The 13,116-nt window shown below is 57.2% G+C and overlaps 2 protein-coding genes across 2 annotated transcripts; one reads left to right on the forward strand and one right to left on the reverse strand.

Annotated features, from left to right (window-relative positions):
* Window positions 1–33: 33 nt before the first annotated feature.
* PTSG_10003 (uncharacterized protein) lies at window positions 34–2,400 on the reverse strand (the record flags this gene model as incomplete). Its single annotated transcript, XM_004988863.1, has 3 exons — window positions 34–45; window positions 75–1,304; window positions 1,486–2,400. 3 exons carry the CDS (start codon window positions 2,398–2,400, stop codon window positions 34–36), a joined length of 2,157 nt encoding a protein of 718 aa, XP_004988920.1.
* Window positions 2,401–2,445: 45 nt separating this feature from the next.
* On the forward strand, window positions 2,446–9,355 carry PTSG_10004 (STE/STE11/MEKK2 protein kinase). Its single transcript, XM_004988864.1, has 8 exons — window positions 2,446–2,863; window positions 3,109–3,274; window positions 3,486–3,619; window positions 3,858–5,708; window positions 5,892–5,959; window positions 6,093–6,310; window positions 6,609–6,745; window positions 6,994–9,355. The coding sequence occupies exons 1-8, from the start codon at window positions 2,762–2,764 to the stop codon at window positions 9,169–9,171; spliced, it is 4,854 nt and encodes a 1,617-aa protein (XP_004988921.1). The 5' UTR covers window positions 2,446–2,761; the 3' UTR covers window positions 9,172–9,355.
* Window positions 9,356–13,116: the final 3,761 nt, after the last annotated feature.

Raw genomic sequence — 13,116 nt, forward strand, 5'->3', positions numbered from 1 at the left:
GGTTGTGGTTGTGGTTGTGGTTGTGGTAGCTTGTCAGGGCAGGTTCTGCGAGTGTGACCGGGCTGTCGGCACACCGAGCATAGCCGCTCCTTCTTCTTCTTCTTCTGCTGCTGCTGCTGTTGTTGTTGTTGTTGTTGTTGTTGTTGTTGTTGTTGTTGTTGTTGTTGTTGTTGCTGCTGCTGCTGCTGCTGCCGTGCATCTGATTGAAAGGCGCACGCCCGCTTCCAATGCTCAGCAATGGCGCGATCTGTGCGGTCGATGATTGCTTGAATGAGGGTTCGTCCTCCTCGCTTGTGGTGCCCACGGTCTTCCGACAGCTCAACGATCTCTGCTCGCAGTCGCTCGCCGACTTCCTTAAACTTCGTTCCTTTGGAATACTGACGGGCAATGCGGTTCTTGATGTAGGCCCAAACAAGTTCGATGGGTTGCAAGTCGGAGTAGCGCGGTGGTGTAAACACAACAGTGTGCCCCTGTTCCTCAGCCAGCGCAACAAGCTCAGGCTTCACGTGTGCCTTGAGCCAGTCCCGCGCCATCCTCCTCAGCGTATCGCAATGATGTACGCGGGAAGCCAAAGGAACCCGAGCCATTTGTCGCTGATGAGAAGAGAGGCCATCTGGATCTGTGGATGTGGTAGAAAGGAAGCTGTGGTTGCCACTCTGGTCGCTAGCACTGTCTCCGTCGTCGTCCCCACCATCAGCCTGCGTGCTCGCTTGCGCTGTGACCTTGTTGGGATCAGGGGACAACAGAAAAGCGAGCAGTTGTGCTTTCTTCATCGTGTTGGGGTCTGGTGTCTTGGGTGGGTAGCCCTTGTGGTAAGCCGCGTTGTCCATGATGATCAGTGAGGGCTGCTTCAGGTTGGGGAGAAGCTGGTACTTCCACCACTTCTTGAAGTTGGTTTTGTTGAACACCTTGTGATAGTCGCCTACGTGAGGGTTGCTGATCTTGCCCTTCGAGGTCCGCTTGCCTTTTGGCGTGTCTGTCTTCGATGCTGCATCTGAAGAAGCAGCAGCTGTCTCGGTTGTGGTCTGCTTGGACTGGTCCCGCTTCTCCTTGCGTGCTCCAGCGGATGGATCGAAGACCCACTCTGTACCCGGGACAACACCCGCAAGATGCGCCCACCCATCTGATGCGTCTGCTTCGCCAGCTACCACACGAGGGTCACTGTTCTGGATGGCGAGGCAAAAGCAGTAGCGCCTGCCGTCCTTAATCTTCTTTTGGCCAATGTTTGCGTGGTGGACGGGATGCATCAGAGAATGCGTCGTGAAGTTGTGGGTGCAGTTCACGTATGATTCGTCAAGATACACCTTGACAACAGAAGACACAAAGCAACAAGGCGTCGGATGCGTGCGCACATGAGTGAATGCCTTTCAACGTGTGTGCGTGTGTGTGTGTATGTGCGTGCGTGCGTGTGTGTGTGTGTGTGTGTGTGTGTGTGCGCGCGCATTCATGGTGTGGCGAACGAGAACGCACGGCAGCGGGTCTTACCTCGCGCAGCTGTTGCTCTGGTGGAAGCTTCCGATTATCCAGGAGAACCTTGAGGTAGTTTGTCAGCCACTCGAGCACGTGGGTGCTTGGGCGTGCTGCTTCGTCTGAACGGCCAGTCTTTCCTCTGATGTACCCGGCGCGCACGAGGAAGCGTTGTGTCGCACGCTTGGCGCTGGCGAGAGCCTTCTCGTCGTCATCACCCGTGACGATATCCTTTACCACCTTCACAATCGCCCTCTTGCGGAGCATGTCGAGAACCTCTGTTGCAGTGACGATTGTGTGCTCGGTCCTTCGGTCCGTCACAAAGTCGCGCACAAGCCGCAGAGTCTCGTTGGTACAGGGGATGCGCGTGTGCTTCGTGTGCTGGCCTCGCTTGCTGCCTTGGCCATCCAGTATGTCGTAGGTTCCAGACTTCTTGCATCGGTTCCAAGCCGCGATGACCTCGTTCACAGTTGAGCGAGACACCCCAAGCAGGTCCGCCACTTCTTGACCGGAATCCTCCTTCGGTTTACGGCCACCCTTTGCTTTGCGTTGTTCTCGGTCGCGTGCCCGATTGTAGCGAACACGTGTGTAACAGTAGACGATCATCCATCTCTCACGGTCCAATAGCGCAGGCTGGCCTCGTTTCTTCTTGAGATTAGTCATATCGGTCAACATCTCGTCCATTGATACATGTCTTGGCGTGCCAATTCTGTCCTTGTAGTCTGGCATGGTCTTCGCACGCTTGCTGCGACGAACAGTGGTGACGGTCTCATCCTCATCCTCCTCATCCTCCTCTGGCTCATAATCACTGTCGGGCTGAGAGCGGCTCATGACTGGATTCAGTCGGCGATTGACGAAAATCTTTCGACACCCGACCTTGATTGTCTTCGTGTCGGATGTGTGTCGCAGATTCGATCTTGCGACCGGGCTCATCGGATGCCTCGTTTCGAGATCTCTATTTTGAGCACATTTTTGTCAGTTTTCGGTACTGCACCACCCCACAGGCTTCCTTTTCACTGGTTTGAAGTGTCGCCCCCTGTGACGTGACACCCCCAAGAAGCCACCTCCACACGCTCGTGCGCACCTCGCGTCGTCGCTCTCCGATTTGGGGTGTTGTGAGCGCCGCAAGTGCTCGCCGCGCCCCTCCCTCTTCCCCCTCACCAGTTGTCTTCCCCCTCTTCCTCTTCTCTCTTTTTTTGTTTGCGAACACACACACACGCACACACACACACACACACACACACGAGTTTCGATCACACTCCCAACACCCCGCCACTCCACCATCATCACGGTCATGGACCGCGTGATTGTGCGGGCCAAGACAGCGGCCCTCTATCTCCTCTACCAAGACGGTCCACGCTGCTTTACCATCCGCTCAGACTCAAAGCGGTTCAAGGTACGTGCGCACTTTGAAACGAGAACGAAGACCGAGAGAGTGTGTTTGTGTGTTTTGAAGCGCAATCTTGCACATACCCTCTTCTTGTGCGATGGATACCGTCACTGGGCTCTCTTTGTGCTTGCATTCACATCAACTGAACAACATCTTCTTGCCCCTTGTTGTGTTTGCATTGTCTCACTCGTTCACCCATTTTCCATTGTGTGCATGTGCGCATTGCGTGTGTTGCATTTCACTGCTTGCAGATCCTGCTGAAACCGTTTCGATGCTCCCACTGCGGCGAAAAGAAGTGCATCCACGTCCTGTTTGTGCTTCTACGGGTGCTCAAGTTGGATGAAACCCACAACCTCGTGACCGCGCCCGTCGCCACCGATCACGAGCTCGACGAAGTGCTTGACACCTTCATCCAAGGTCTGCTCCTGGGTTCCATTGCTCCTGCATGCTCATGCGCACTCGACCACAGGCGTCCTCAACCATACCATTCTTTCACACACACACACACACACACACACACACACACACACACACACACACACACACACACACACACACACACACACCACACACACACACACACACACACACACACACACACGCACGCACACGCGCGCACACACGTCAGATCGGACACGGCAGCGGCAGGAGCGCGTGGATGCGGCGCGCGCTGGCGGCGACAGCGATGACACCACCGCCAGCCATCATCCCCACGACGACGAGGACCAGGACTGCCCCATCTGCCTCTTGCCACTCGTCGAGGTGCGTGCGGTTGTGTGTGTGTGTGTGTGTGTGTGTGTGTGTGTGTGTGTGTGCACGTTCGTATGTCTCTCCCCCTATCCTCCTTCCTTTCTCTCCCATCCCATCTCCCCGTCCTCCTCCATTGCCATTCATCACTGACCATCTATCTGATCGTCTTCCTCAACCCCTCCCCTCCCCCCCCCCACACACACGCACACATCTCGATTCCTTTCCCCCCCCCAATTCCCACCACACCCAGGGCGAGTGCGTGTCGGCGTGTTCCGAGTGCCACCATGCGCTGCACGTGCACTGCCTCACCGTGTGGGCAGACAACCAGCGCCAGGACCGCGTGCCCGTCTCCTGCCCGCTCTGCCGCGCTGCCTGGAACAACTTCCACACCACCAGCCTCCTCCCGCGCGCCCGCACCCCGCCCTCCACCATCGTCGGCCGCTCCGTGCAGGCTGGCAGGGCCATGGCAACGGGCGAGCAGACGTCGGACAACACACTCGCGTCCCGTGCGTGTCCCGCGTTTGCGCGTCCCTGGCTGGCAGCCCTCGGGGCAGACACCGTATCCGGTCTGCTGTCATCGGACTGGCGCCGCCGCACGCGCACGCTGGAGCAGCTGGCGCAGAGCAAGGAGCGCCTAGACACGCTTGACACGCGCGTGGCGCTGGACATTGTCGCGCGCACGTGTCGTGACCCCGTGCTCAAGGTGCTGCGAGCGAGCCTGCACCTGCTGAGCCAGACCCCGCGGCCCACCACCGCCAAGGCAGACCTGCACGTGGCGCTGGCGCACATTGTGCTGCGCTGCCACGAGTCGCGCACGTTTGTGCTCAAGTGGTGCCACGGCGCCGTGTCCATGGGTGTGGCCAACTCGCACTTCACCGCACGCGACGTGACGGCCGCGCTGTTCCACCCGCCGGCAACGGCGTCGAGTGTCGACACGCAGTCGTGGCAGTGGATGCTGGGCAGTGTGAAGCTTGCACACGCGCTCACCCAGGACTACCCGCACTGGTTCGCCCACGTGGCGGCGGAGGACGTGGATGCGTTCATATGCGCACGCGTCGCGTTCAAGCACGCGCGGGTGAACCAGGTGGCGCTGCAGCTGCAGGCGTGGGCTGAGCAGGCGCACAGGGCACATGCCAGCCATCAGTCCAGGTGGGGAGATGGCGATCACGCTGGCGAGGGCGCAGAATTGGTGAATGACTCGTGCTCTCCCGCCACAATGGCATCCGCCTCGACCACCACCACCACCACCAGACACACCAACGATGACGATGATGATGGGAGCGCGGATGGCGGCGATGGTGCTGACGCGATGGCCCGTGTGGACAGCGGTGTCGTGCACCACTCGCCACCGTCGTCGCTGCTGCCATCTTCCCCATCAGCGTCATCGTCTGCACCACTCACACCAACGACACCAACAGCAGCAGGAGGTGCCAGCACGCTCCTCGCCCCACCATCGCCGCAAGCGCCCCACGCGCACGCACATGCACACGCACACGCTGACCTCTCGAACGCCTCCACGACCACGACCATAAAGGAACCAGGCGTGAAACACGCCGTGCATCCACACGCCCAGCGGCGGCAACAGCAACAACCACAGCAGCAGCAACCACAGCAACAGCAACAGCAGTACCTGCGTGTGGGGCAGGGGCGGGTGTGGTTTGGCGGCGTCGGTGTTGGTGGCGGCGGTGCGCGGGGAAGCGAGCTTGTCATCCCGGCGTGCGAGTGCAGCGGGTGCACACACGCACGTGTCGATGCCCGTGACACCGCCATTCGTGATGATGGCGGCGACACCTCAAACACGGACACGGAGGCGGAGCTTTCGTCCGATACAGACGCGGACGCCACCAGCACCGTGACGAGCGTTTCCACAACCAGCAACACCAGCAGCACCACGACAACGACACCGGCAACGGCAACGACAGCGTCGCGTCGCCCATCGTCGTCACCATCATCGTGTGCTGCGGTGTGCTGCGCGTGTGAGCTGTGCGTGACCAACGGCGGGGAGCTGTGGATATCGGACTGTGTGCTCGGCAAAGGCGCTGTTGGCACCGTGCACCGCGCACGCTGCATTCGCACAGGCGCCCCATTCGCCGTCAAGCAGGTGCAGCGAAAGTGTAGCTCGTGCAGCGGGCTGTATGTGTGTGTGTGTGTGCATTGTTTCTGGTGTGCTCTGCTGTCGGTTGCTTGCTTTGTTTCCCACGCAACGCACCCCAATTCACTCATCTCCCTCGACAAACACACATACACGCACAAACGCCCATTCTTCTGATTTTGTCTGTTGCAGGTTGATGTTGGGCTGGCGAAAGTTGACGACGTGAAGCGGCTGCACACGGAGGTCGACATCATGCGCAGGTACCGCGCTACTTTTCAGCTGTCGCAACGCTGATGATGCTTCCTCAAATTGTTTGTTCGTTATCCAAACACACATTCATATCCTCGCACACACACACACACCACACACACACACATACACACACACACACAGGCTGCCGCGGCATGCGCATGTTGTGTCGTATTTTGGGTGCAACCAGAGTGCTGCTGCATTTGCGATTGCGATGGAGCTGCTTCCTGGCGGCAGTTTGGCGGACAAGGTTGCCGCCGAGGGCGCCCTGCACGCGCATGATGTAAGATCGTACGCGCGTGACGCAACAAAGGGGCTCGCCTTCCTCCACTCCCGCGGCATCGCACACAGAGACCTCAAAGGTATGTACTGTGCGTCTGTGTGTCTGTGTACGTGTGTGTGTGTGTGTCTGTGTCTATGTGTGCGTGTGTGTGTCTGTGTGCGTCTGTGTTTGTGTGGCCTTTAAACTTGTATTGTACATCCTCGTCTCGTGCGGAATGTGTGTGCTCTTTGAAGCTGTTCCTTCATGCCTCTCCGTAATTCAATGTTTGCGCGCGGTCTTCAACCACCTTCTCGCCTCACACCACCACCACCACCACCACCACCACCATCATCACTGCACCATCACCATGCCACTGTTCTGCTTGCTGTCATCGTCAGGCGCGAACCTGCTGCTGACGGGGCGAAACCGGGTGAAGGTGTGCGACTTTGGGCTGTCCGCCACGCTGGCAGACATGTCCACGCAGACCAACGAACTGCAGGGCAGCGTGGGCACCCCGGCATGGATGGCGCCAGAGGTGAGGAGAAGCGGGGCGGTGGTGGTGGTGATGTTGGTGTGGGGTGGGTGATGATACGCGTGTTTGTTTCATTGCGTACACGCCGCCACCAAACGACACAAACACACACACACACACACACACACACACACACACACACACACACACACACACACACACACATCCACACACACACACACACACACACACACACACACATCCACTCACGTCTTCATCCTTGGGCCTCCCCCCCCCTCTCCCAATCTCAGGTGATTGTTGGGGAGCGTGTGTCACGGCGCAGTGACTGCTGGTCGCTCGGATGCTGTCTCATTGAACTGTGGTCTGGCCGCAAGCCCTGGGCCGAGGCAAACCTGCCCAACCATTACGCACTCATGTTCATGATTGCGTCACGGAGCGCCACGCCGCGTGTCCCGCCGCACATCACGGGCGCCGCGCGCGACTTTGCTGGACGGTGTCTGGTGCGGGACGTGGGGCAGCGGTGGACGAGCGAACAGCTGCTGACACACGCGTTCATCGCGCCAGATGCACTCGTGCACGGAGAGGAGGAGGTGGAGGAACAGCGGTGTGATGCTGATGGTGGTGCCGATGGTGGTGGCGAGAATGCAGATGTGCTGAATGTGATGAAATCGGGTGATGTGGCGACGGCGGCGACGAAGGACGGAGGGGAGGGCACGAACACCGAAGAGGAGCAAGTGCGAGGGAACGTACCAGAAGCCATCACCGCGTCACAGCAGATGCAGAAGAGGGCGGAGGTACACGTGCAGGGCGACGCGGAGGAAGATGGTCAGGAGGGAGAACGGAAGGAGGACCAACAACAGGACGGAAGCAGTAGCACATGCACCATGACAGGAGACAGCGAACAGCAGCAACAACAGGAGCACGATTGCTCGATTGCAGCATCGTCATCGTCATCGTCGTCGTCGCCGTTGTCGTCGTCGTCATCGTCGTCGTCGTCGTTGTTGCGAGCCGCTGATCATCAACATCAAGAGCACCACCATGGCAACAACAACAACAGCAGCAGCAGTGGCGAACAGGACGACACGTGCGATGCTGCTGCTGCTGCTGATGATGATGATGATGCTGATGATGGAAGCCGTGTTGACAGTGAAGATGACACGTCTACACAGCAGCAGCACCAGCAGCACCAGCAGCACCAGCAGCAGCAGCAGCGTGGTGATGAGCGTCAGGATGAGGACGTCGCCGCCAGGCCTGTGGCTGATGTTGTTGTGGATGACGATGATGATGAGAATGAGTGCTACGACGACGACGACAACGGAGGGAGTGCGCGCACCGCTGCTGATTCTATGGTGTGCGACGGCGACGTGTGCAGCTCAACACGCCTTGCAACGCGCAAGCAATCAACAGCAGCAGCAGCAGCAGCAGCGACAACAGCACGGCAGACGAGAGGAGCACGGGCGCGGCGCACGAAGAAGTCGGCGGTGAAGAGACAGACGAGCACAGGCGACGCAGCGCCCAGTGCATCGAGTGCAATGGCGACGTTGAAGAAGAGTGCAGTGAGGCGCGAGAAGTCGGTAAAGGCTGGCAGCGGACCAACACCGACACGGTCACGATCGCAATCACGGTTGCAGTCACGAAAGCCACGGCCGCATGACGCCGAAACGCCGACACCCGCGTCAGCATCGCACGCAGCTCCACTCTCCACACCGCCCTCGCTCGCATCATCCAAGACAGACATTGCCACCAGCAGCAACAGGAACAGCAGCACCAGGAGGGGGAAGAAGAAGGGTGTGGTGTCGTCCAGCCTGCCGGTGTCGCCCCGTAAGATGGCGGCATCAACAGCCGCAACAACGGCATCAGCTGTTGCTGCAACCACGACCGCTCCCGTGAGCGCCGACAGCGCACTCGCTGGCTCTGTCCGTCGCCCGCGCACAGCAGAACCCACAGCACCGCCACCACCAGCTACGGTGACGCCGACCACGACTACGACCACCGCAACCATCGCCACCACTATCATCACTTCACCGTCGCTGTCGCTGTCGCCGCAGCGGACGCAGCGGTCACCATTGCGTGAGCTCTCGCACGCGCGACGCGCACGTGTTCCTGTTGCCATCACATCGACCGCCTCGTCACCGCCTTCGCTGGCCGCATCCATGGTGGTCGCAGACCCACTGTCCACGTCTGCTTCATCACGCCAGCAACCCACAACCACTGACACGACACCCACTCCTATGACAACTTCAACTACCACTCCAACTGCTGCTGCAGTCAGCAGCAACACGCCCCCGTCATCGTCATCGCTGCTGCCGCTTGCGACCACGTCCGCGTGTGGGAGGAAGATGTGCAAGGTGCGCCGATCAGCACCTGCACTCAAGACACGGAGTGCAGGTGTGACTGCCTCACCAACCGCAACCACCACCACCACGCGGCACTCTCGCATTCCAACGCGTACGCGCACGCTCGTGTGACGTTCCGTTTATGCATGTGTTGTTAATTTGAAGTCATCTGCTTTGCCATGTGTTATTTTGCTTCTTGTTTTGATCTCTTTATGTTGTCCTTGTTAAAGTGACATTGCGGCGTTGTACGCGTTGCGTCGTTGTTATCTGTGATGTTGATCTGCGATGTTGCTCTTCTCTCTTAAACGATCCAACATGTAGAGAGGGAGAGAGGGAGAGAAAAGAGAGAGGGGGAGTGGAAAACGCACACAAACACACACACACACACACACACCCACACCAGCCGGCCCGAAATCTACGCCTAACCGAGAGAAATCTACCCGCTACTCATTGACCCACTTCGTGGCGAAGTGTGACGAGGTGCAAGGATTCATTTGCCGCGAGAGATTCAAATTTGCCAGTTTGCACCGAAGAACACCGAATGTTGCAAGGCACTTTTCGTGGTTTCTGAGCGGCACTGGTGTGCCATGTCTTAATACCCGGCTTGCCCTCGAGCTGTACCGAGGTCAATACGCAAATAAACCACAGTACTTAGTCACTGCTCAACGCTCTTTCAGACGATATAAGTTTCATTTCCATACTCCCATTATTTCTTGAGTTATGCCCAGAGTTGTGAGGGGTGGATTTGGACCCAACCACACCCTTTCCAGACCCTGTGTTGTATCAGAGCGTCGCCCTGCTGTACAACGCCTATGGTGGGCCTTACGAGGCGTCCTCGCATTGAATTATGCCGCAGGTTGCCTCTCTCTGGCCTTAATACTTGATTTGAGGTTTTGACATGCATTTACACCAAGTCAAAAGGCCAACGTGTATTTATTGTGGTTTACATAGACACTTTGCTCATAATTATAATAATGTGTGTGCTTGTGCACATGTACCCATCTCATTTGTCGCAAACGCACTGGCGCGCGTCCCTGTGGTGTAATTCCATGCCCAGAACAAGTACAAATGCACGGCAGCGTCTCGGACGCACGCATTACTGTCCATTCGATGCATTATGAGCCAAAGAAACGACGAAAAGTCGCCCATTCGCGCACTGGAAGCAGTGCGGCAGCGCTCACGAAACAAGGGCCTGATCCATAGGTGTCCCTCACCGACCTCCACCAGTGCATGTCCCCTTTCAAATGCCCCCTCGAGTACCCCATACACACACCCGCTTTTCATGCGGAACTGTCTCCAACAGTGTCATTTATTGGTGAAGAGCTGCAGCTCGCCAACAGCAGGTCGAATCAAGCACACGTCTATGAAGGCAGCCATGGCAACACAGGCGACACTCCCAGACCACCGAAGGCACGCATCTCAAACCCGCAGCACACTGCGCAGCACACACGCGTGTATATGACATGCAAAAAGGAGAAGCATAGCAGGAAACGAGCGCAGTGAGCGTGGTGAGGGCGCAGGTCGCATGCACTTGCACACGCACCACTCCCACCATCGGGCACCATCTCACCTCGTCTGGTAGCCTGGCGTTCACTCGCTTGGGTGGCTGAGTGCAACGGGCAGGTCGTCTGTTCAATACACCACAGGTGGCAGTACGTGAGTGTGATGCCCTAGCGGAGTAGTGTGCACGCACAAGCACGAGGACACCAAGAGTGTTACCGCTTTCATCTGAAGGCGTGCGTTCCGGTGGACGCTCCAGATTGAGCCTGAGAGGTTGCAGCCGCCGTCTCCTTCCGTCGCCTGTGGTCGGGTGTGCAAGCGCAAGCATAACCGAGGACACAGTGAGATGGTGTGCGTGCGCGTGCGCGTGTGCGTGTGCGTGCGTGCGTGTGCGTGCGTGCGTGCGTGCGTGTGTGCATGTATGTGTGTAAGTGAAGATGTGAATACGAAGCAGGAAGAGAGAGCGTGTATGTGTGTATGTGCATGCGCGCGAGAGAGTGAGCCATGATGTGAATGCGAAGGAGAGCGCGTGTCCGTGTGCGTGCGTGCGTGCGTGGGCGTGAGTATGAGCGCGCGCGTGTGTGTGTGCGTGTGTGAATGCGAAGGAGAGCGTGTGTCCGTGTGTGTGAGCGTGTGCATGTATGTGTGTAAGTGATGATGTGAATGCGAAGCAGACAAAGAGAGAGAGTGTGTGAGAGTGTGTGAGAGAGAGTGTGTGAGCGTGAGCGCGTGCATGTGTGTGTGTATGTGTGTGTATGAGTGATGGTATGAATGCGAAGCAAAAGAGAGAGAGAGTGTGTGTGTGTGCATGCGAGTGTGTGAGTGCGTGAGTGTGTGTGCGTGCGAGTGTGTGCGTGCGAGTGTGTGCGTGCGAGTGTGTGCGTGCGAGTGTGTGAGTGAGTGAGTGTGTGTGTGAGAGAGTGTGTGAGCGTGAGCGCGTGCATGTGTGTGTGTGAGCGTGTGCATGTATGTGTGTAAGTGATGATGTGAATGCGAAGCAGACAAAGAGAGAGAGAGAGTGTGTGTGTGTGAGTGTGAGTGTGAGTGTGTGTGTGAGTGTGTGTGTGTGTGTGAGTGTGAGCATGCGAGTGTGTGAGTGTGTGTGTGTGAGTGTGTGTGAGAGAGTGTGTGAGTGTGTGTGAGTATGAGTGATGGTATGCATGCGAAGCAGGGAGAGAGTGTGTGTATGGTTGCGAGCTCACATGTAAGTGTACAGACGACAAGACGCACGCGCACATGTACACACACACACACACACGCACGCAATATACAGAGCACACGAGAGCACTGGCAACGAACCAGGTTGTGGCGCGGCTGCAATGGCTGGAGTCATGTCGCATGAAACAGGTGGGGGTTGGTTGTCGTTCGTCTTCGAGCGCTTGGATGGATTGGTTACGTCGACCATGCACAGGCTTGGCGACTGTTGTTGTTGTTGCTGTTGTTGTTGTGGTTGCTGTTGTTGTTGTGGTTGTTGTGGTTGTTGTTGCTGTTGTTGTGGTTGTTGTTGTTGCTGTTGTTGTTGTTGTTGTTGTTGTTGTTGCTGTTGTTGTTGTGGTTGTTGTGGTTGTTGTTGCTGTTGTTGTGGTTGTTGTGGTTGTTGTTGTTGCTGTGGTTGTGGTGACTGCAGCCCTTGTTGTAGGCCTTGTTGCTGTGGTTGTGGTGACTGCAGCCCTTGTTGTAGGCCTTGTTGCTGTGGTTGTGGTGACTGCAGCCCTTGTTGTAGCCCTTGTTGCTGTGGTTGTGGTGACTGCAGCCCTTGTTGCTGTTGCTGTTGTACGTGGAGAATCTGCCGCCGTTCCTGCTCACGGAGCTGTTGCTGTTGGAAGAGTTGTTGTGCGGTCAGTGCTCTTTCTTGATCTTGCAGCAACTGGCGCTGCTGCTGTTGAACGTACTGGACTTTTTGGCGAGCAAGATCCACCTTGTTGTCGTGTGCTTTTCGGATGTGTGATGCCAAGCCACTAGCAGTGCGGCAATCGCGGTGGCGGGGGCAAATCGTGCACACAGTGAGCGGCAACAATGGGTCGAGACCGTGCGTTTTTCTGTGCAGGTTCAGCGCAGAGAGGTCGGGAAAGGATTTAGTACAGGCCTCGCAGCCATACGGTAAGAGTCCCTCGTGCCGCATTACATGGTTCTGCAATGCACGCTTCGTGTCGAAGCTGCGAGAGCACCTTTGGCAGGAATAACGCTTCTGTTTTTGCTGCTGCTGCTGCTGCTGCTGCTGCTGCTGCTGCTGCTGTTGTTGTTGTTGTTGTTGTTGCTGTTGTTGTTGTTGTTGTTGTTGCTGTTGTTGTTGTTGTTGTTGCTGCTGCTGCTGCTGCTGCTGCTGCTGCAGCATCCTTTGTTGTTGTTGCTTCTGTTGCTTCTCTTGAACGGTCAGCTGCTCCCATCTTTGTTGTCGCTCGTGCCTTTGTTGCGCTGCCAACTGTAGCTCATGTTGAACTAGCAGCTGCAACCGTTGCCATCGACCGTGCTCGAGCTCATTGTTATCCATAATACCAAGGCCTCCATCAACACTTTCCTCCTGGTGCACAGGTATCGCGAATCCAGGGGCTTGCTGCTGCTGCTGCTGTTGTTGTT

The sequence above is a fragment of the Salpingoeca rosetta genome (assembly GCF_000188695.1).
Source record: "Salpingoeca rosetta unplaced genomic scaffold supercont1.32, whole genome shotgun sequence".
In the NCBI taxonomy this organism is placed as follows: Eukaryota; class Choanoflagellata; order Craspedida; family Salpingoecidae; genus Salpingoeca; species Salpingoeca rosetta.